This window comes from Haliotis asinina, chromosome 16, assembly GCF_037392515.1.
Source record: "Haliotis asinina isolate JCU_RB_2024 chromosome 16, JCU_Hal_asi_v2, whole genome shotgun sequence".
NCBI classification, from domain to species: domain Eukaryota; kingdom Metazoa; phylum Mollusca; class Gastropoda; order Lepetellida; family Haliotidae; genus Haliotis; species Haliotis asinina.
The window spans coordinates 46297187-46318489 of record NC_090295.1 but is presented as its reverse complement, the minus strand read 5'-3'; the positions used below and the strand labels follow the sequence as shown (position 1 = coordinate 46318489).

The 21303-nt window shown below is 40.4% G+C and overlaps 1 protein-coding gene across 1 annotated transcript; it reads left to right on the top strand.

Moving 5' to 3' along the window:
• Positions 1–384: 384 nt before the first annotated feature.
• On the top strand, positions 385–16780 carry LOC137268275 (RNA polymerase II subunit A C-terminal domain phosphatase SSU72-like). The gene is made up of 5 exons (XM_067802818.1): positions 385–647; positions 3891–4034; positions 13437–13576; positions 14038–14156; positions 14468–16780. The coding sequence occupies exons 1-5, from the start codon at positions 565–567 to the stop codon at positions 14567–14569; spliced, it is 588 nt and encodes a 195-aa protein (XP_067658919.1). The 5' UTR covers positions 385–564; the 3' UTR covers positions 14570–16780.
• The last annotated feature ends 4523 nt before the right edge of the window (positions 16781–21303 follow it).

Here is a 21303-nt window from a genome sequence, read left to right as displayed (position 1 = left end):
TTGAATCATATCACATACCGATTGTGACAATCAGGAAAAAACGTAAAAGCCGACATATTAATTATTGTTTCCTCTTCAACTTTTACCATTTATCCCACGGAAATAGGCGAAGTTTTAAGAATATACTGGTTCCCGGTCCTCTTTGCGCGGCGGTGACTACAGTAAGGCTTCACTACAGCGCATGCAACGTCTTGGTCCCTACACTGCGTTTAAGCATCAGGGGGTGACGAAAATATCACTGTAGGGATCTTACACAAACATTAATAGATACGGAACCAAGTTTTTCTGTATGACTGATATTTCAAGACCATTGGTCAAATGTTGTAGGGCAATCAATAAGCCCGTTCAACCAGACTATTAAGAAATAGTGACTGGTTAACTGATACTATCAACTTCCCTAAAGCTCTCGCATATTCTGTCAGTGTCACTCGCCATGTTTTTCTGTGGATATTGACTCTCCTTTTGAACCAAATACAACCTGATCATTATTACTTTGTGAGATAGATAAGTAGCTGAGAGTTTATTTCCTTATTTTTAGTATTCAGACACAGAGGACGAGCCACGATGACGTACGACGGTCATTTGAAAATTGGAATTGTTTGTTCCAGTAATCAAAACAGGAGCATGGAGGCTCATAACTTTCTTAGGTCAGCAAAACCATATGTTTATTTTCACATGACTACACAGTCTGTTTTCCAACTAGCTTATTTATCGTGTGATCGTAACATAATCAGTTGTTTTGATTTGTTTTCATTCCCACAGGTTGATACACTTTTCTTCATACATGAATACCTTTACAAAGTGAAATATGGCCTCTTTATCTGTTCAGTTATGAAACCGAAAGGGTGATTGTAAGCTTTTATGAACTGCGTTATACATGCAGCGTTGTGGTCGGGTTTTTTTCTGCAGGTTTTCAGGCAGCCTTCACCAAAGGTGATCATGTCAGATCGCCATCATTGAGGCAGTGACCCATACAAATTGTGGTCCGCAAATGGGTCTGAGCGAAATCTAAGAAGGCATCTTGTTGTGTCACTTGTGTCTTTCTCATATCCTTTCATCTTCAAGTTGTGTATTTAGGAAACAACTGTTTACAGTTTGTTTAGTATTTTAGTACATATTTTACTACCAGCTTTTCAAAATTTATAAAAAGACATCAGTATTTTATCATTTCAGAAATTTTGGTACTAAAATGGTTAAGGGTTCCGCCCGTAACCCCTGCTTGAAAAGTATCCTATTTATTAGGATAATTTCGAGGTTTTAGGGTCTTAGGATTAGAGTAAGAATGTGGTTTAGGGTTAAAGGAATAGTTAGCGTTAAGGATTTTTGCTGAAACATTTTGTTCTTTATTATAGAATAATGAAATAAAACGGGGGTTACAGGCGGAAATCTTTCCCTAAAATGTATGGTTATGTTTTGCAATGATGATTAAAGATGATTAATGATGTTCACACATCAGTTCTGACTCATGATGATTTTGGTTAGAATTGGTATTCTAGTGTTCGCGTTAAAGCAGAAACCTCCATTTTTCATGAAAAAAATAATAAAAACACACACACAAAAAAACCTTGCATGTGTGTTGGACACATAGATTCTAATCTTCTTAACTTTTAAAAGTACCTGAAGAAATGAACATTTTAAAAACAAATATTTTTAAATGATTCAGGATTGTGATGTCATGTGCATAAGATCTGGACTGCGTATTTATGATTTTATTTATGCAGACAGTCTTACCAGACCTACCACGAACAGTGATCATCAGTATCCCATGCTTGCCATACGAGGCAACTAATAGGATCTAATGGTCAGACTCACAAGTTTGATTGACGCCTATCATTGTACCCCAGCTGCATAGATCAGTGCTCATTATGTTAATCACTCGACTGTCAAGTCAGGACTCAGTTATTTGCAGACTGGCACCGGGTGGCTGGAATAGTGCTGAGTGTGGCATTAACAACAAAACTACAAGAACAAGACACCAGCTCTGTATACATCATGGGCTTTGGATAGGGAAAAGGAATAGTGCTTTCAGTGGTATAGAAATAATGGGAGGTGGTAGCTACTGGTACTACAGCTGTTGAATCTGAGTGAGAATTGGTCCCCAGCAGCCCCTGCTGGTCAGTTGATAGTGTGTTCATCATGGATCACAGCCAAGAACTATTTCCTTATTTAGTTCAGACATGGTTATTTACAGGCAGTGTGATATAACCAGTACACCACTGAGAGTGGCTTTCAACAAACAACGACCTTTGTAGATTTTATCCAGGTTAACATTCATAAAAACTGATTTGCCTTGTCTGAAGGCAACAGGCGGATGAATATGATTCCTTTTTAGCTTGATAGGTCATTCTAATTCCATGTTTGATCTAACTAATTGTTTTCACATCATAGGCGGATGCAGGAATTTTGAAAGGAGAGAGTATGAACCCCCTGGACATCCTCTTTGGCTCCGCCAACACCAATGCACATTCTTCAATATATACAAAGGTGAAGGATCAAATTTTATGGATGATCAAGTTCTTTATTTTCACAATGGCGACGTTTTGGTATGGAATCTTATACCGTTTTCAAGCATGGTATAAGAATCCATACCGAAATGTCGCCATTGTGAAAATAAAAAAGTTGATCATCCATAGAATTTGTTCCTTCACCTTTAGCTCAGCAACTTCTAAAATGCCTCTGCAACAGAATATATACAATCATTAAACTGATGCAGTGATAGTAAGCTTTGGACCTACTCACTTTCTCATTTCAAAACCTATTTTATGAATTAATTCGATCCATGACGGTCCGGGGTAGAATAGGCCTTCAGCATCTGGTGGTTGCAATAAAAGGCAACTATGCTTGTCACAAGAGATGACTAACAGGATCAGGTGGTCAGGTTCGCTGACTTGGTTGATCACTGGATTGTCTGGTCCAGACTCTATTATTTACAGACCACCACCATATAGCTGGAATACTGTTGAGTGTGGCGTAAAGTAAACTCTCTCACTCACTCCCATATTTTTAGCTAGCCTGTCAGAGGGTCTGGTAAAACTTTTATGAAACATGTTCCATACATCTGAGTAATTTTCTTTGGATTGTCTGGTATGATGAAATCCGTTTTGAGCTCGTAACATTTTGAAGTTACCAGCCCTGATGTCTGGCTGGGTTTTTGGCTTATTTCATTCACTGATCTTGGTACTTGATGGCATCTTTAATATTCTTTGATATTTTGTATCGGACACTCTAAGTTGTTAACTTTGAGTCATGATTATTACGAGAGCAACAAGCTTTTCGTGATTGATTTTGGCAGCTTGATTGGAAACATCATTAAGATTCCAAAGAGCATTTAACTGGTAAAATATCATTCCATGATATTCTAATTTCATAATGGCATTCATAGACATGACTGAAGTTCGTACTCTACTTTGTCACCAAATCAGAAAACTATTTACTTGATTCAGTTTGGCACAGTTAACAAAAGGTGGTGTTTCTTACAACCTGTTGTTAATGGGCTGTCAAAGTTATTTTCAGAACTCCTTATCACCTGTTCCCCTTGCAACCCTTCGTCATGCCGAAGACCCGAGTTCAATTCCCCACATGGGTACAATATGTGAAGTCCTTTTATGGTGTCTCCCGTTGCTGGAATATTGCTTAAAGTGGCCAATTGCTTAAACCAAACAATCACTCAGTCACTCACTCACACACTCACACACTCACACACTCACACACTCACACACACACACACACACACACGCACCCACCCACCCCACCTACTCCGAACCGTATTACCCCACTTCAGTAAGACGATCTGACAGTTTCTACAGTTTTGCTTTTGTAAATGCTGTGAGTATGATCTACACGTTTCAGTTTGATTTTTAATTCATTTGATTCTTTTCTGTCTGTTGTAGCAAAAAGGGATTCCAGGTGAGATCGTTCGGTACAGGAAGTCAAGTGAAGCTACCAGGAGCTGCTCCAGACAAGCCAAATATCTACGACTTCAGCATCACCTATGATGAGATGTATAAGGACCTTATTAGGAAAGACCCAGACCTGTATCCGATTCAGAAACTTTCTGTTTTTTTATCACCTCTCAGTTGGGTAATTATATGATCGTACCTCTTAGCATCCCATGTGCACTTCTTTAATTAAAAATAGCAACAAAAATGGCTAACAGTTGGTCTTTATAGATGCTGTGCAATTCTTGAGAATAAGCTTAACATGGGAGTGGTGCATCAGTGGGGTAGTATGTGGACATTTTGTGTCTTGTCAGATATTCTTACCACTACTGGTCTTTCTGTATTGCTGCCGCCAAGTGCATCCGTAATCTGTCTTGGCTCACAAACATAGGTGAACCTAAGCTTTTATTGTAATGATTTGTTAGACAGGATTTTACACTGACCCAGTACTGATCATAGCTTTGATTAATGTACCTGATGACTGATCTACCTGCAAACTGACTTCAACTTCACAGTTGACTTTAAATTAACATGGGTTTGAAACCAAATGTCCTCATTACAGCACCCAGACTGTCCAGCTCAATGTTCTATGATAGTGTGCAGTCAACTTTGTCATAATGTTTTTGTGTTTCACTTACCTCATTTTATTGAAAAAGTCGTTTAGTTCGGTCATACTGGTCATAATTTGAAGGTCCCAATTAGATCAAAGGGAGACCACTCCACAATTTTTGTTTATTATCTCCCTTTGCCTTTAATCTGTGGAGAGATTCTGGACAAGTTATCAAGGTATGTATTCTAATATTGACATGTTCATAATTCTTATTTGGAAATGTGGAAGAAGGTGTCAAAGACACAATGTTCAGCATGATGTTTGTGTTTTAGATATGTGAAAGTATGATGACATAAATATTGAAACATAAAACTTATAATTTTAAAATAATTTGTCACAAAATATAATGATGAGTTTGTTCAATTTCAATAATTTACTGGTTATTTATTTTGTTGCAGATTGTTCCAGTGCTACATTTTTCTTTCCAAATGTGAAACAATTGTCAGTGAGCTAAGTTCTCTGTTCTGAAATTGGCCATCTGAGTAGGTAGTAGATAAGTGTAATTTAAGGAGGAAAAACAACACAATGATGCATATGTAAATACTTCAAGTTCATTATTTGGCACATTACCTATGAAAATAATGGAGCATGTTTTGGACAATTGGATAACTGGACTGTCATACTTGGATGTTACAGGTGAGGGGTTTTGGTTGCCAGTGTTTTGTGATTGAGTTGGTATCAGGTCGCCAAAGCTTAGTCCTGGCTATTATTCATGTCAGTCACTTCTGTTTCTGGCCCATCCTTGACAATATACGGCTATATGATGAGGTAGGTTATTGCTTGCTGCAGTAGTAAATTATATTCAGTCACTGTTTGCAGAGAAATTGTCAGGTACAAGCTATCAGATATTACAACTGGCAAGCAATTATGAAAAAATCCTTCATCTTTACTTGCTCTCTGAAAACCTGTTGTTTGATTGCTTGTTTGCATTTGAATTATGAGAGAGTCTTGGCTAGACAGTCCTGTGATTGACATCATGAGCATCAGTCTATGCGATTTATATACAATGGCAAGTCAACTAAATCAGTGAGACTAACCACGTCAGTTTAACAAGGATTTTGATAAGTGTTAACTCATCCAACAGTTTTTCTGAATTCCTTTAACAAACAAACATTTAAGACTCAGACTAGTGGCCTCTCTGGTAGTGTCTTGGTTATCGTTAAGTGATTTCAATATGATTTGATTTTTCATTAGAGCATTATAATGTGTTTATTTTGTACATGGTGCACAGGCTAGACACGCAGCAAAATCATATGATACTACAGATCTAGCATGGCCTTTCTTGGACCTGTGTAGACAGAGAAATTCATAACCACATTTTCCGCTGAGTTGACTTGCATATCACTGAAAACTGGACTAGTAGGGAGCAGTGTTTGCAATACTTTATTTTATCAGCTCGCCATCAATACTTGCTACTACCTGCAGACTTCGAAATATACTGGCCCTGAATGAACTCGGCAGGCCCATTTGTTAAGGTCAAACCAATAACAACAAAATCGACTACATTGTACACAGTCTCACACTGTTTCCGTAAAATCAAACAAATCGTATGGCACACAGAGGAGTTTTTATTTGGTAGATTGGTGTTGACATATGTATGCCTAAGTGCTGAAATACCAGCACTTGAAACTGTAAGTTATTGTCACATTGATCATGGATTATTCCAGTATGTTAATAAAGAAGAAAAAAGGAGAAACATTCCAGTTGAACAACAAATGACAGATAATTTACTGAAGGCCATAAGGGCCTGTATGTATTTGAAACTGCCAGCCCATAAAATAACAACTGGCACAGCGCCTCCGGGCTGGCAGTTACTTTGAACGCTGTGAAGGAGAAAGTCGTTTGATATTACATCATTGCATCATTTAAGAAACCCCTTAACTTAATAGAATAATAATTTTTAAAATTCCAGTATTAATTTTGGAGTAAATATCAATATTTTGGTCAATTTGTCCAGCTAAGGCAACTAGTTTTGAATCCCTCTCCCCACCCAGCTGTGATGTTTTCATGACTGAGTACAACTAAAATTGGCATAAAAAAAGTCCTTGATCCATTGCTAGTGAATCCTGGATAAATCCATGGGTCTTGGGTCAAGGTAATGACAAAATGAAATCGTCACTTTGTACAACAGGCAACCAGTTATGCGTTATCAGAAAGGATTTCTAGTTTGAGATCAAAGTATCAGCTGACTAACAGGCAGATGGTCATTTCAAGAACAGGTGTCAAAACTTCTTGACACAAACATGTAAACGTATGTTATTTAAATAAACTTTTTATTCCACATCTTCATACAAACATACTTTTTGTTCTTCTTTTGAAGCAGCTGAATGGTACAATGGATATTGTGAAAATTGATGGGAAAGACCTTCCATATACCTTTCCATTTACGTAAGGGAAATGGTGGAGCTTAATGGTTAAAGAGTCTGCTCGCCACGCTGAAGACCTGGGTTGATTCTTCACATGGGTGCAATGTGTGCAGCCCATTTTTGGTGTCCTCCTCTGTGATATTGCTGGAGTATTGCTAAAGGCGGTATAAAACCATACTCACTCATTTAAGCAATGCTTTATTTTACATTTACATATGATCATTGGTTAGTCGATGACAGTGTGGTGTTGGCAATGAGTGTGGTGTTTTGGTTGTTTTCGACTGAACATTTGATATCTTTGATAGAGACGAACATGTTTTTTTTGACAAAATTGGACCAACAACACAGATGTCCTTTGCACAATGTATTTTAGGAGATGCAAACAGAAACAGACCTAAGTGTGGAATAACTTCATTATTTGTTTCCTGCAAATCCCAGCACTGCCAAACATGAACTGAGTTGTCCCCATGGATCTGCATTTGTAGGCTGAATCCAAGATTCCCTCCAACTGGTAGTGGTTTCACTTCGCTAGCTATGTGTTCAGTGCACAAATCTGTGCACTCTTACATATCAGATGAAGTTAAGCAACAGAGCGTGACTCCAAGCGACTCAACTCTCAAACCAAGTGATATTGTTACAAATGCATCTGTACCCAACAGTTGAACTGTATCCTGTTTGAGGAGATAGCAGTGTGAACTGAGAATGAATATCAGATGCACATCGATCTATTGATCTTCACAATGTGTGAAGGTGTGAAGCCAATTTCTAATATTGCTGGAATATTGCTGAAATCGACATAAAACCAAACTCACCCACTCACTTAGGATAATTTAAAGCATTTTAGAGTGCCCATCTGTGGTTTGAAAAAGAACGCTATAAATGTCCATGTTACACATTCCCCACACTGCAATGGATCTAAGGGAGATGGCTGAAACACGCCGCCAAAAGTTAAGTTAAACACCACCCACCTGCTTATTTCATATTTGACACTTGTGTTGGATGTGCCTTTTCATTTGCCTGAAGAATGAGTCTCATGTCAAGGGAAGTCTTGTTACTCTCAAATTTGTTCCTTAAAACTTGCCTTGAGGAGGAACTTGGCACACTTCCTTTATTTATAATGGTTAAAAGCAATTTTTCTGGAGGTGAAAGCTGAAGATTATTCTGACCACAACACTCGGTATATTGTTGAATAAATTCCAGACATTGTTTCAAGCCTTGATTCATGGTCACGGCCACTAATAATGGCTTGTGGGAATGTCCTGTACATCTAAGCTGATTTGGGGTTTATTGCTGTGACTTCACCACTGTGACTGCTCTTATGCAACCTATTGCTCGTTTTGAATCACAGAATGTCTTGGAATATTTTATTCTCATTGATCATTGCCTGGAAGAATTGCTGGTAGGACGACGTGCTGACATGCATCTGGAGTGGATGATATCGGGCCCTCCTGGTGTACGACTTCCGGTCCGGAATACCCGGATGAACTTTTGGAGACATCTGAATAGGTCAAGGTCAGTGGAGATTGTACAAAAAAACCCACAACAAACAAAACTGTTAGAACATTTTAAGTGGCTGTCTTCCTGTGTTTTGAGTAACAACAATATATTTGTTTGAATGCACCAAAATGTGCGTGCGGGTGCTTGCATTCGTTAGTGAGTTCAGTTTGGGAGCACTGGCATATCGGGATACTGGAAGAATTAATGACGTTTTCTATACAGATACAGATTAGCGGGATATTTCTATACAGTGATATGCCGAACATTGCAAGGTCAGGGCTTTTTTCAGTATACGGGAAACTTTATTTTTTCTCCTCGGTAGCGACTGCGCTAAAGAAACATGTCCATGACGTGTATTTCTTTGGTCTTCCCATGCTTGTCGGAAGAGGCGACTAATGGGATCGGGGGATCAGGCTCCCTGATTATGTTGGCACATCCTATTCCTAGAACGATGGGTATGCTGTTGATCAGTGTATTGGCTGGTCCAGACTAGATACTTTTACAGACCGCCTGCAGCGTTAAACAACAAACAAACATACAAAAAAGACCTGTGCATCACGTGGGATGTTACATATGCGGAATTTCGATGCCATACAGGGGCACAATGTGAGAAACCTGGCGTGCCCTACCACGATACTGCTTGAATATTGCTGAAAGCTGGGTAAAGCCATACTCCCTGAGAGTGTAATTGTTGCAACAAACGCCAGGTTTTGAGAATGCATCTCGCTTGTAACTCGTTCACCTTGGACCAAACATGTTTGCAAATCTCCACGGTGTTGTGTCTATCACTAGTGTATAGATTTTCACCTGGTGCATTCCTATTGTAGACGGCCATTTTGTTGAAATCCGAATACGGTCATACATCGGTGACATAGGTGTCAGACTGACATTATTCCAATGTGCCTGTTTTCCCTCAGAGGGCCGATGTGTAAGGAGGATGCATTTACCCAAAGCTCCCTTAGAAAATCCCAATGCATATTGCTGCACTGTTCGGAGATCAAACAAGCAGTTACGCGTGATTACATGGCTGTGTAATTGTGTTAATGAATAATATGCTGCAGGGCTGCAGTCACTAAACTACTCATTGCTCTCGTCACTGCCAATCAATGTTAACCAAGGCGTAAGGAAGGTTGTATGGAGAGTCTTATTGGCTGTTTCCATGTTGTCCATCTTATCCTTGCTGTGATAGTGCTTGAAGCATCATAAAACCGTGCTCCCATTGGATATAGTGTTGTTATCTGAGGCACCGCAATTAGCTGTGCCGAGTGAATTCCCTTGGGAATACCAGCAACATGCGATCACAGGTTGAATTCCACTGAAGCAATTCTGTTTCAAGACCTGGGTGGTGCCTCGATTCGGGCTCGCTCACATGGCCATGACAAAACACGAACAACCAGAACGTGTCATTCAAAAGGTATCATACGTCATGCGTGGTAACTACATAACTTGTCATCAGTTGCAGTGCAGTTATGTTGAAGACTTGTGTACAAAAAGCAAACTTGCTTTATGAAAAAGCCAACGAGGCGTTCCATGGATTGACCGCCTGTAATGATGAACAGGGCACTGATGCTTCAGTAATTCGGGAGCGGTGGAATAGCCTAACGGTTGTAACCTCAGCACGTCACGCGCAATACCCGAGTTCGAATCCATATATGGGTGCAGTGGGTGAAGCCAACTTCTGGTGTCCCCCCGCCGTGATATTGCAGGAATATTGCCGAAAGCGGCGTTAAACCATATGCACTCACTCAGTACCTCGGTCAAAGAACACTTTGATGCAACAACAACTAATATTGCGGTGCGGGCTTTTATGTCTGGGCTTGATGCTGCTTCAGCGTTTGGGTCTGTTGTCGAAGTTGCGTATTTGTATCTGCCATAACGCCAAACTATTTTTGTTATCCCCCGCGGCGTGTTCGGCGCGAAGCGGGAGATATAGTGTTAGGCTCCTTTCGTCCATCCGTATGTCCATACATACAAATCGGAATATTTTAAGAACCGCTGACTAAATTCTTTTCACATTTTTGTTTACCAAGGTTCATGTCAGTATAAGAAAGATCCCAGTCAGATCCGGTGACCTAGACCTTGATTTCAAGGTCACAAGGGGACTTCAACGTTTTACCCTTGTCAGCGAGATATCTCAGGAGCCGTTCACTGGATTTTCTTACGAGCTTTATCTAGGGAAGTTGCATGGCCCAGTCGATTTTTGTGACTTTCGCGTGAATTCCAAGTCCATGTCGACAATTATCTTCGACAAGATTTCAGCATGTTAACTTGCTAAATGTGTGTCAGTCAGTTAAGGTGACCTTCAGACAATTTTCAAGGTCGCGGCGACACTTTGAGGATTTCAACATATTTCACTGCATGTTAAGATTGTGAGTAAGATATCTCAAGAATGGTTCACTGGAATTTCCCTTGAGTGTTCCGGAGTTTCCGGAGCAGAACTCGGAAACCATTCAAGATTTTTCTGCAAAACTTGACAGATATATCAATCTAAAGTGGTGCGTTTTGCTATTTACAGGTTTTTGTTATTTATTTTTTTCTCGGTTTCCATGGAAACGTTTCGGACTCAAAATGGAGGGATTGGCTTCCTTTCCGGAGCACACCTCAAAAACTTCTAAATATCTTTCTGCAAAACTTGGCAAATGTAGGGAAGACCCTAAAGTGGTGACTTTTGCTATTTATAGATTTTTGTGATTTAGCATTTTCTCAGTTTCAGTCTCAAAATGGAGGGAGGGGCTTCGTTTCCGGAGCACAACTCGAAAACTATTCAATGTTTCACTGCGAAACCTGGCAGATATTTGAGGCAGACGACAAAGTGGTGCCTTGTGCTATTTACAATGTTTGGGCATTTTTATTTTTCCTGGTTTCCATGGAAACAATTCTGACTTAGTCTCAAAATGGAGGGATAACCATTTGATATCTTTCAACAGATCTTGGCAGATATATGGGACAGATCTTGAAGTGGTGCTTTTTACTGTTTACAGATATATGGCATTTAAATTTTTCACGACTTTCATGGAAGCGGTTCAAACTTAATCTGAGAAAACATTAAGTAAATTGTCAGATGATTCGTCCTTTCAAATATGTGGGGGCCGGGGGATTTGTTGTCTTCTGATGACTCTTGTTCTTTTTTGTTTTGTTTTGTTTTCTTTTTAATAAGCTAGTTTTGCATGATTCATCCACTTTGACATTCATGTTAAGGTCAAAGTGTGAGTTGAAAATATTTGTGTGTTTTAACAACTACAAAGCAAGATATCAAGGAGATTGAACGGTCATGTTTTGTTGACAATAAACCACATCTAATACTGCGGCCGTCACGCTCATTAGATTTGATAGATTGCGGCGGGGGGTAATGCTTGTTTTCTTGGTATTTGCGACTATGGGTATAATTAGCTTTCTCGATATCCAATCTAGACATTATGGACGCTAATTTTAGTTTCACGAGACACAGGACACTATTGACTGATTAGAAGAGACCATATAGGTCAATTCAACCCATTCGCCTTGCCCACTTTCTTCATACTGTTTCTCAGACTTCCAACATTTCGAGAGGGCTTCGCGAGTATCACATTTGGTAGAGACTTCTCGTTACCTTGTGCCGTGTAACAAATCCCGGTTGACACCAGTCATGTGAGTTAGTCAACAGGAGACACACACTCGAGTTTTACAAGTCAACTCGTGTTGGTCTTGGCAAATTCATCCTCCCTTTCCTCCTTCATTTCCAAGTGGCATGCAAGTGGGGCTGTTTATGATTTTCTTGAGATGACTCATTTGATGACGGTTTGCGCAGCTTTACCGGATGTGACAGTACGTTAATTGATTTTTGCGAGACACTGTATTTGATACAGGTGTATTATGTTGTTGTAAAAAGTAATTAATTCCAGAAATGAACAGGAAGATTACTCGTCCCCACGATTTCTCAGTGGGGATCCTCCTTGCACGAAAACAACATAGCATCGTTTGTGAACAAAATCGTGGCCCTAACATACGTTTTTTTTAATGATATGCCTTATCGAAAAAGGGGATATATTTTGACGAGGAGTGGGGACGTTTTGTCGGCTTTATGAATCTGGCAGGTCGACACGACGCGTGGCCATATCCACTTACTGCTTGCAACATTACATTTGAAATTACTATTGATTTTATTTCTAAGAGATCCCAACACGCGAAGAGAAGCGGCTCCCAAAATGATGTGATATTGCTGAACTTCTGACCAACTCACTCATTATACAAACAAATAATAACCTATAAGAGATTGATTTTAATTATCTGATCAGCTGATACCAAACATGGAATTTTGATATACAAACGATGTAGTTTTGTTTCGTTGCCCTGTATGTTATTTATTCATGCAGTTGTACCTGAAGTCCGTATTTTTGAGACAACTTTAGAAAAACGAAGAAGTAGACGATCTCGTGAAAAGAGAAAACTCGGTAAATTTCGGCAAATGGTGTTCAGACATTTCTGATCTTGCGCATTTGAAAGCATTGCAGTGCATACTAATCTATCTGTCTTCTTTTTCTTGCCACCATGTTTGTGTCGATATCACCTCAGAAAAACAGGTCATGTTCAAATGTTGAAAATTCTTCCTGAATACTGTATCTGTTAGTTGTAGTGTTGTTATACCATGTGTGTTTTGCGTCGACGTGTTATTCGTCTTAAATATAATTCAGATTATAACACAGCTGCAGAAACTACTTTTCCAACCATACGGGGCCAATTTTTACGTTCTGGATTCCGAGACATAGGGGTGACCATATATGGTCATGGGAAAGGTAGCGAAAAATTAAGTGAGCAAATTCTGTCTTGCTTATGGGTCTTACAGAATGACAAGTTTTTGCTGTCTTTCATTGGCTTAAATGTCTTGACCTCCAACACGACAGTGACGAGTCTAGAATATTGGGAAAAGGGATGCACACAATTCTCCAGAGAACGCTGGCAGTTACTTACAGATGATTAATATGACATTCCTCTCTTGTTTCTTGTCAATAATCTTAGTTTCCAAACAAGTCCTTAACCCCTACTTAGCTACACCCAGAACGGAATTCTGCACATGTTGGACAGGAACAGACGAATCAAGCCCAAACCCGAGCGCTTCCAGGCTTGCAAGGACAAGCTTGACGTCATTATCACATGCGAAGAGCGCGTGTATGACCAGGTCATTGATGGTGAGTTGTTCCTTCTCGGCGTGGGCCTGTGCATTTTATTTGCATGAACGCTCTGGGCAATTATATAAATATGATTTGCTGTGACACAAAGTTGTGCCTCTTTAAAGTGCCAGGATACACAAACGTTTAATCTGTTTTCAATACTAGCTTTAGATTTTCCTCTAGTGATGTAGCTGCTTCAAAACAGCGGTACATTTAACACCCATCTACGGTAATACCGTGTGTTCGAATCCCGATTCACCTTGATTTTATATCAAGGTTTCTAGGCACCATACACTTGCTCATGTTATAATACCAGCCATTTCAGACTTTCTTCCTTTATTAAAGTGATGTGTCGTAATATTTCCGATATCCCAAAACACATAGATGATAACCTATCTATACATTGTTGGTAACGACCAAACGTACTTAACACGCAGTATGTGCATGAAGGATTTGGTTTGAATTGTGATCCTTGACAGATCTGGAGTCCAGGACGAAGGATGAGAAGCAAGCTGTTCACATCATCAACATTGATATACAGGACAACCACGAGGAAGCCACGATAGGAGCCTTCATGATATGTGACCTCGTCACACTGGTAAGGAAGACGTTCGCTGGACCATCCGCGCACCTGTTCTGTATCGGTGCCAATAATTTCAGCAAATTTGAAGGTGGTCTAAATGTTTCAGTGAAAGGCGAGTTTCAGTGATTGGCTTAGCCTCTAGAAACCAGACAAGTTTTGATTGACAGACAGTGGCCCCAAAGCCGAATAATGTAGACTTTGAAGAGACCAACATTATTTTTTTAACATTAAAGGCGATATTAAACCTACCACCTCCACACCTATAACACTGAAACTGTTTCAAACCAAACACACTTTGTTACAGTTTGTCAATTGATGTGTTTCAGTTGCATACTTCAGATGACTTGGATAATGAGATTGATGAAATCCTCCAGGAGTTTGAAACCATTGTGGACCGGGCTATACTTCACACCGCCGCGTTCTACTGACGGGACAAACTGAATGGACTGTGAAAACATAGTACTCTTATGGAGGATTCCACATCAAATGTCAGCACAACCAAATATTTACAGTACACATTCATACGGAAGTAATGATATACTGTCTATCAGGGTGGGAAAGGGCCTGGACTTTGTTAAGGGTTGGAGGCAAGAGGGATGGGATCAGGGCAGGGCATTAGATCGGGTGGAGCGGGGAAGTAATCAGGATGCCCAAATATTTGTGTTTACAGTTAACATCCACACAGACGTAGTGATGTAATCTCTATCAGGGTGGCTAAGGGGCTGGGTTTGAAGCAGGAGGGGTTTGATTATTTACGAATGGGCAGGGCATTAGATCGGGGTGGGGCGGGATCAGATCCGCTGATGGAAAGGGATAAAGGTTGGTACGTGACTGTACCAGTTCGGGAGGAAGGACTCGATGGGGGGATTTGTGTGAGAAGGATCTGCCTTTTCGGAATACTGGTCTGCTTCAAGACTGGTCCTGGTCTTGAAATGAACTTTGGTGAACTTGGGTGATAATGATTCATGTGCAGTGTGTAGCAGCTGAGGTCAGTGGATGTGGCAGTTGGAGTGGAGTGTGGGACACGTTTTCATGTTACAAAAGCGAAACAATTTAATAATAGATATGCGCTCTTCCACACCACCTCCACGTGCCATCCACTTCCGTCGGCTCGGTAGAGCACAGTGAAGCACTGAGTTCAGACTTGAGGAGAATACTAAGTATTTCTTTTTCCGGGAATTTAGAATGCATGTATGATTCCACAAGGAAGGAATAATTCAAATGAAATGGAAAACCAAATGAGATGAAGTGTAGGCATCATCCAACTATAGTTTCAAACGTGTGACAAGCTCAACTGAAGATTCTAACCTCAAAAAATGGTGCAGTAACTATATTGAGCTGACTCAGCAGTTTGCCAAACGTGACCGCGTTACGTGGTTAGCCATCTCCTTAATGTCATATATCAAGCTGATTGATTTACACTAAAGACACACATACATATACCATCGACAAAAACCGAGAGAACTGATGAAATGATAGAGTAAATGCCGATACATGGCTTAACAAATTGCCAGAGTGAAGATCAATACCAGGTGTGTCCTCATTGAAGAAACGAGCAAAACCACAGTGACATAACGTTAATATATACCCATTGCCCTTGGAATTGTCCACCATGAAGTGCTACCCCTAGCGACCCGTGAAGGTCCCGGGGTAGAATAGGCCTTCAGCAACCCATGCTTGCCATAAAAGGTGACTATACTTGTCGTAAGAGGCGACTAACGGGATCGGGTGGTCAGACTAGCTGACTTGGTTGACACATGTCATCGGTTCCCCATTGCGCAGATCGATGCTCATGTTGTTGATCACTGGATTGTCTGGTCCAGACTCGATTATTTACAGACCGTCGCCATGTAGCTGGAATATTGCTGAATGCGACGTAAAACTAAACTCACTCACTCACTGCTACCCCTAGCTCGACTGTCGATAGGCATGCCAGTAGACGTATCTGGCCGGTCCAGTGCAGTGGGCTAATCAGTAAGCCATCTGTCTGAAGATGATCGGTGATGACATGGCCGCAGTGCCGCCTTTCATTGCCATCTCCTTATTTCAATATGAGTGTTACATGACCAACGCCTCTTAATGCGTTTGATCACAAATGATCAAACCAGTTGCCAAATATTTGGGTAACCTGGGACATTGGCGTGCCCATATTCAGCAAACACACACGCACACACACCGCCGCGTTATGGATGAGATATTGCCACAAGCTGTAAAACTAGACTCGCTCAGATGCTGTGTTGATACGCAACGCCTCAGTTTTGTAAAAGTACACCCCGGGGACAGCTGCATCCAAATATTTCGTTCCGGGGAGGGGCGATGGGGTAGCCTAGTGTCTATAGTGTTCGCTTATCATGCTGAAGACCTGGGTTCGATTCCCTACATGGGTATAATGAGTGAAGTCCATTTCTGGTGTCCCCAGTAGTGATGTTGCTGAAACACTGCTAAAACGGCTTAAAATCATATTCACTGTCTTGGTTCCCTTGTAATTTGTCGATGGTGTATAGTTGTATTTATCATTTTCCTAATATCATGAGATTGTTCGCTGTTGAGTTTTTGCTCACATAGTGTAAATAATGTACATATGTAATTATTTGTAACGAAGGTCCACTCTTGACATAAAGGATTTAGTGGGAACGTCAGTACGTTATGTGTTATGATGTGCCATAGCTTTGCAAGCCCAACCGAGACGTCGTTCGTACAATGTGAAAGCTGAACGCTGATTGGTCGGAACACTCGGTAAGGCCCAGATGCTGCTTCATTGGTTGAAATAAGCCATTGCACAGCGCAGCGGCACTGTTCACATGTGCAGTATTGGCGATGCCCTCAAACTTTACGCGATTTGGGGATGCGTTGGAAATGTAATGTTTTAAGGGGCACGTTTTTCTCAGACTTTCGGAGAATAACTACATATACTTTTCAACAAAATCATTCCAAAATCGCTAACAGCGTCGTAGATCTACTCAACTCTCTCAACTCTCACGCAATGTCGGTTTTCATACTTGGCTTCAATCTGGAATCCTGTGACAGTTTGAAAAATATTCTTCGGCAAAAGAAATGGATTTCATGCCGACGATGCCCGAGAAACCTTTTATTTTGGTTAGTTGCACATCAGATGGAACAAGGGTTGGGTTCAATGTAGGCGATATTATCGCGATCAGCTTCGTGGAACGTGTATTCATTAGAATCAATTGGGATTGGTGAACAAGCTTTACAGCCTATGTTAACGACGATGTGATGCTGGTGATGTCTCTGTTTAATAATCGGTTAGGTGTTGGGTGAAACTTTGTTATCGAAGTTCAAAAGCATATTGGCTATTTATATTTGTTTTGTGTTCGGTATTTTGGGTAGCCATATAGCCTAAAACCGTATCTATGTTCTGCATGTTCTGTTGAACCCATGAACCAGGGCTTCCTGACGGAACATCACGCCTGAAGCACCTAATTTCTCTGGCCTATGAGAGTAACTTGATTGGACGGCTATTTTTAGTGTGACATCTTTCGTAAGGAAATAGAGATCTATTAGTCTTCATACCACAAGGGTTCATCCATGTGGTAACTATCAAAGGTCCAGTTTAAAGGCGAGATAGGCATACAATAGTTGTGGCACATATATCGGACCCTGTTTGTCAGCTTCGTGATGGCATCAGAAAAACAACTCGACGAACTGTCAATGAAGACGTTTCTATTTTCCTCACATCGTAATGAAGCTGAAGTAGCCCAGGAAATCACATTGTAAATTCCCCTCATACATCATCAAGAATTGACTGATTGTTAGGCTCTTGATCGGTCAGCCCTATTCAAAGTTGCACACCTCCAAACTGGTCAGCATGGACTTTCCTCCGACATCCAGGTTATGCGACAAATACTGTCCGTAGTGGCATGATATTTAAGGTTCGAATCCCGGTTCATCATGCGTTTATTTATGGGTTTCACTAAGATATAAAAAGCTCAACCCCGACCATTCCCTCGAACATCAATCTGACAGGCGTGAAATAACTGAAATATGGTTTAAGGTGCTTTTAATCTCAACTACAAGAGCCTGTGTTTATTTTAGTTGGAAAATTCTAATTACGGCCAGCTCACTCAGTCGGCGGTAACCACCAAACCAACCAACCAATTTGCCCATATACGGGACGGTGAGGTAGCCAAGTGGTTAAGGTGTTCGCTCGTCACGCCGTAGACCTGGGATCAACTCCGCACTTGGATACAACGTGTGAAGCTAGTTTCCGGTGTCCCCGTCGTGATATTGCTTGAATACTGCTTATAGCGGCGTAAAGTTAAGTTTGCTCATGTGCACCAGTTTTGTTGTGCTCACACTTTCTTTCTCTTACTCAATCCACACAAGCTTCGGGGAAAGATGAACAGCACGGAGGAGATAATTATGGCATTAAAAGGACAAAATGGTTGTTGTTTTGCAGATATTTTCATGTGCAATGAAGTAGTTTGCTTGGAATAATACCCTTTTTTGTGTTGTTTATACTCGATAACCAGCTGTTTGTCTCAACAACCCCGTCGGTGCCACATAATATTCTCTGTGTAACTTCGTGTAGTTTTGTGCTGTGCTTGTAACTGTTGATTCAAACACTTTGTCGGTGGATAAGGAAGTGCTATATTTACTTTGTACGATACCTTGTTTTCTTTCAATTGTATGCTAGTACTCACGCCCACCGGCGTCAAATCAAGCGACATTGAGATGGCACGCCGTGTTGTACTGCTCGGTGCACTGCATTAAGGGAATGTACAAAGTGTTGAGATTTTAGTATCGAAATTCTTCTCAGTCCGTAGAGAAATGGAGTAGCCCAGTGATTAAAGCGTTCACTTCTCAAGCAGAAGATCCTGTTCGATTCCCTTGCATGAACATATTCCCTGTTTACTCAATTCTCTCTGTCCATTGAAAGCTTTCAGCTTTGGGGAATTTCATGGTATTAACCACACGAAATATTGGGCAGTTGTGTTTGGCTGTCATAATGATTGTCTACATAGAGTCCAAATTATGTAATGCCATTTGTATGAATAAAATATTTTTGATGTTTGGTTATCGTTTCTTTCAAGTCCAAGAGAAACCGTCTGTAACTGGATTATTGTCTAGTTGCTTGGCGGTGCCAGGATCTTTGTTCTTTACCTTGTACGATTTTACTGCTTGATGCACGACTTTAAGGGAATGAAACAAGGACCGGTCGGTTCCAAGGAGGATGCTGGGATATCCATGTTCAACACTGCATTGTATCCTGATACAAAACTGAGCTGGGATAATCTTCAAAGCACACGAGCATATGTGCATGCTTATCGCTACAACAGACTATACAGTCATGTTTGTGTGCATGGGTCTGTGGCCTTTTGATTAAACTATATTAGACAAAATAAGTTGGGTATATTGGTGTTTCATGATTTATATTTTATAAGCATGTCAATGAAAAAAATACATCATTATTCATGATTTCAAAATTTGCATATATCCCCAACTACGTTTGTCAAGTAAACACCGGGTACCACATACGTACAATATGTGAAGCCCATTTCTGGTGTTCTTATTATATTTTGGAATATAACTTAAATCGATGTGAAACTGTACTTTGACACGCGTTCGATTTACGATTAAAACAATCCAAGCTGTGAAGAAAATGGATGTTTTTAATCCTATAGAGTGCATATCTACTCCGACCGACGGAGCACTTTTGTCGAGCAAAACCCGTATTTCCACAGCGAACACTTTACATGTGACGTCAGTGCCCATTTCAGTTGTCCCAGTCTCAAAAAAGTCCTTAATACAGAATAGAACATGGACGCTCAACCTTGAGGAGACATGTGAAGATCGGGTTAGAACTGATCTTCAGTATATCCATGCTTGTCGAATCGGATGCTCACGCTGTTGATCACTGGATTATCCAGACTCGATTATTTACATACCGCTCTCAGCAATATTATGACTAGAGACACCAACAATAGGCTTTACACATTCGACCCATGTGGGGAATCGAACCCGGGTCTGTGTCGTGACGAGCGAACGCTTTAACCGTTGTGCCACCTTCACCTCCACCACGGAGGACATGTACAGCACACATGTAGTCTACAGAATCGAACATCATTATAGTGCATTGTTAAATAACACGATATAGAATTATTGGCAATCAATAGCAGTGCACAACAGGGAAGTCCATTAACGAACACAACCGTTTGTAGTAACAGACAATACGCCCTCTGAAGCTTACTGTAACATATCAGTGGACCATCTCACGTCGTCATCAATTTGTTGAAAATGACTCGCACTCTTGAAGTAGTATCTTCAGAGAATAAGATTAGATTTTCATGACAGCTATATGTATTATGTCATAAAACATGAATTTCTGGAAAACACTGAGAGAGACAAATGTTATATTTTCATCTTAATGAAATATATTTATTCATATGTGATATGTGAATGTTCTGTACAGAACACACGACTGTTTTGATATGACAGTTATTCCTTATTCTGTTTTTGCACTCATGAACTGGGTATTCTGTGATATCTTTTATTCTACAATGCTTTATAGCGGAAGAAATGTGCATCAGTTCCTTGAAAGATCTCTCTAAAGGATGACAATAGGTATCAATGTCCTATGTCAAAAAGATATATGCAATTGTACCATACCCAGAACATGCAAGTTGGTCATCAGCAACCTTTGCTTGGAAAACGCGACTAAGGGGATCGGTGCAAGGCCCGTTGACATGGTTGACACATGTCATGGTATCCCCAGTTTAGTACGCTTTAGGTCACTGGATTGCCTAGTCCAGACTCGATTATTTATACCGACTTCATGTAGCTGAAACCATTAAGAAAAATAAAAAGAAATATTTGGCATGTGTGTATGTAAGCACATTTTGTATTCTTTGTAAAAGATACCTTTAGCAACGTTGAATGTTTCTTTGACGTAGTTGATAACTATTTCGCTATTTATTTTGTGAACGTGCGTGTCTTCTCAGTGATGTCTTGTGGAGATGAGAAGTCAGTCATTAATCAAGCCACAGACTACGCTAAGCGGACCGAAATTATTGTCGAGAAGATATGGTTTCCAAAATCTCTTACTTGATAGTATATGATATCTTCTAGGTAAATCATTACATCATGAAAGTATGAAAGCTTGCATGATCTTGTAGGCTCCCTGCAGTGCACGTGTCAAGGATGA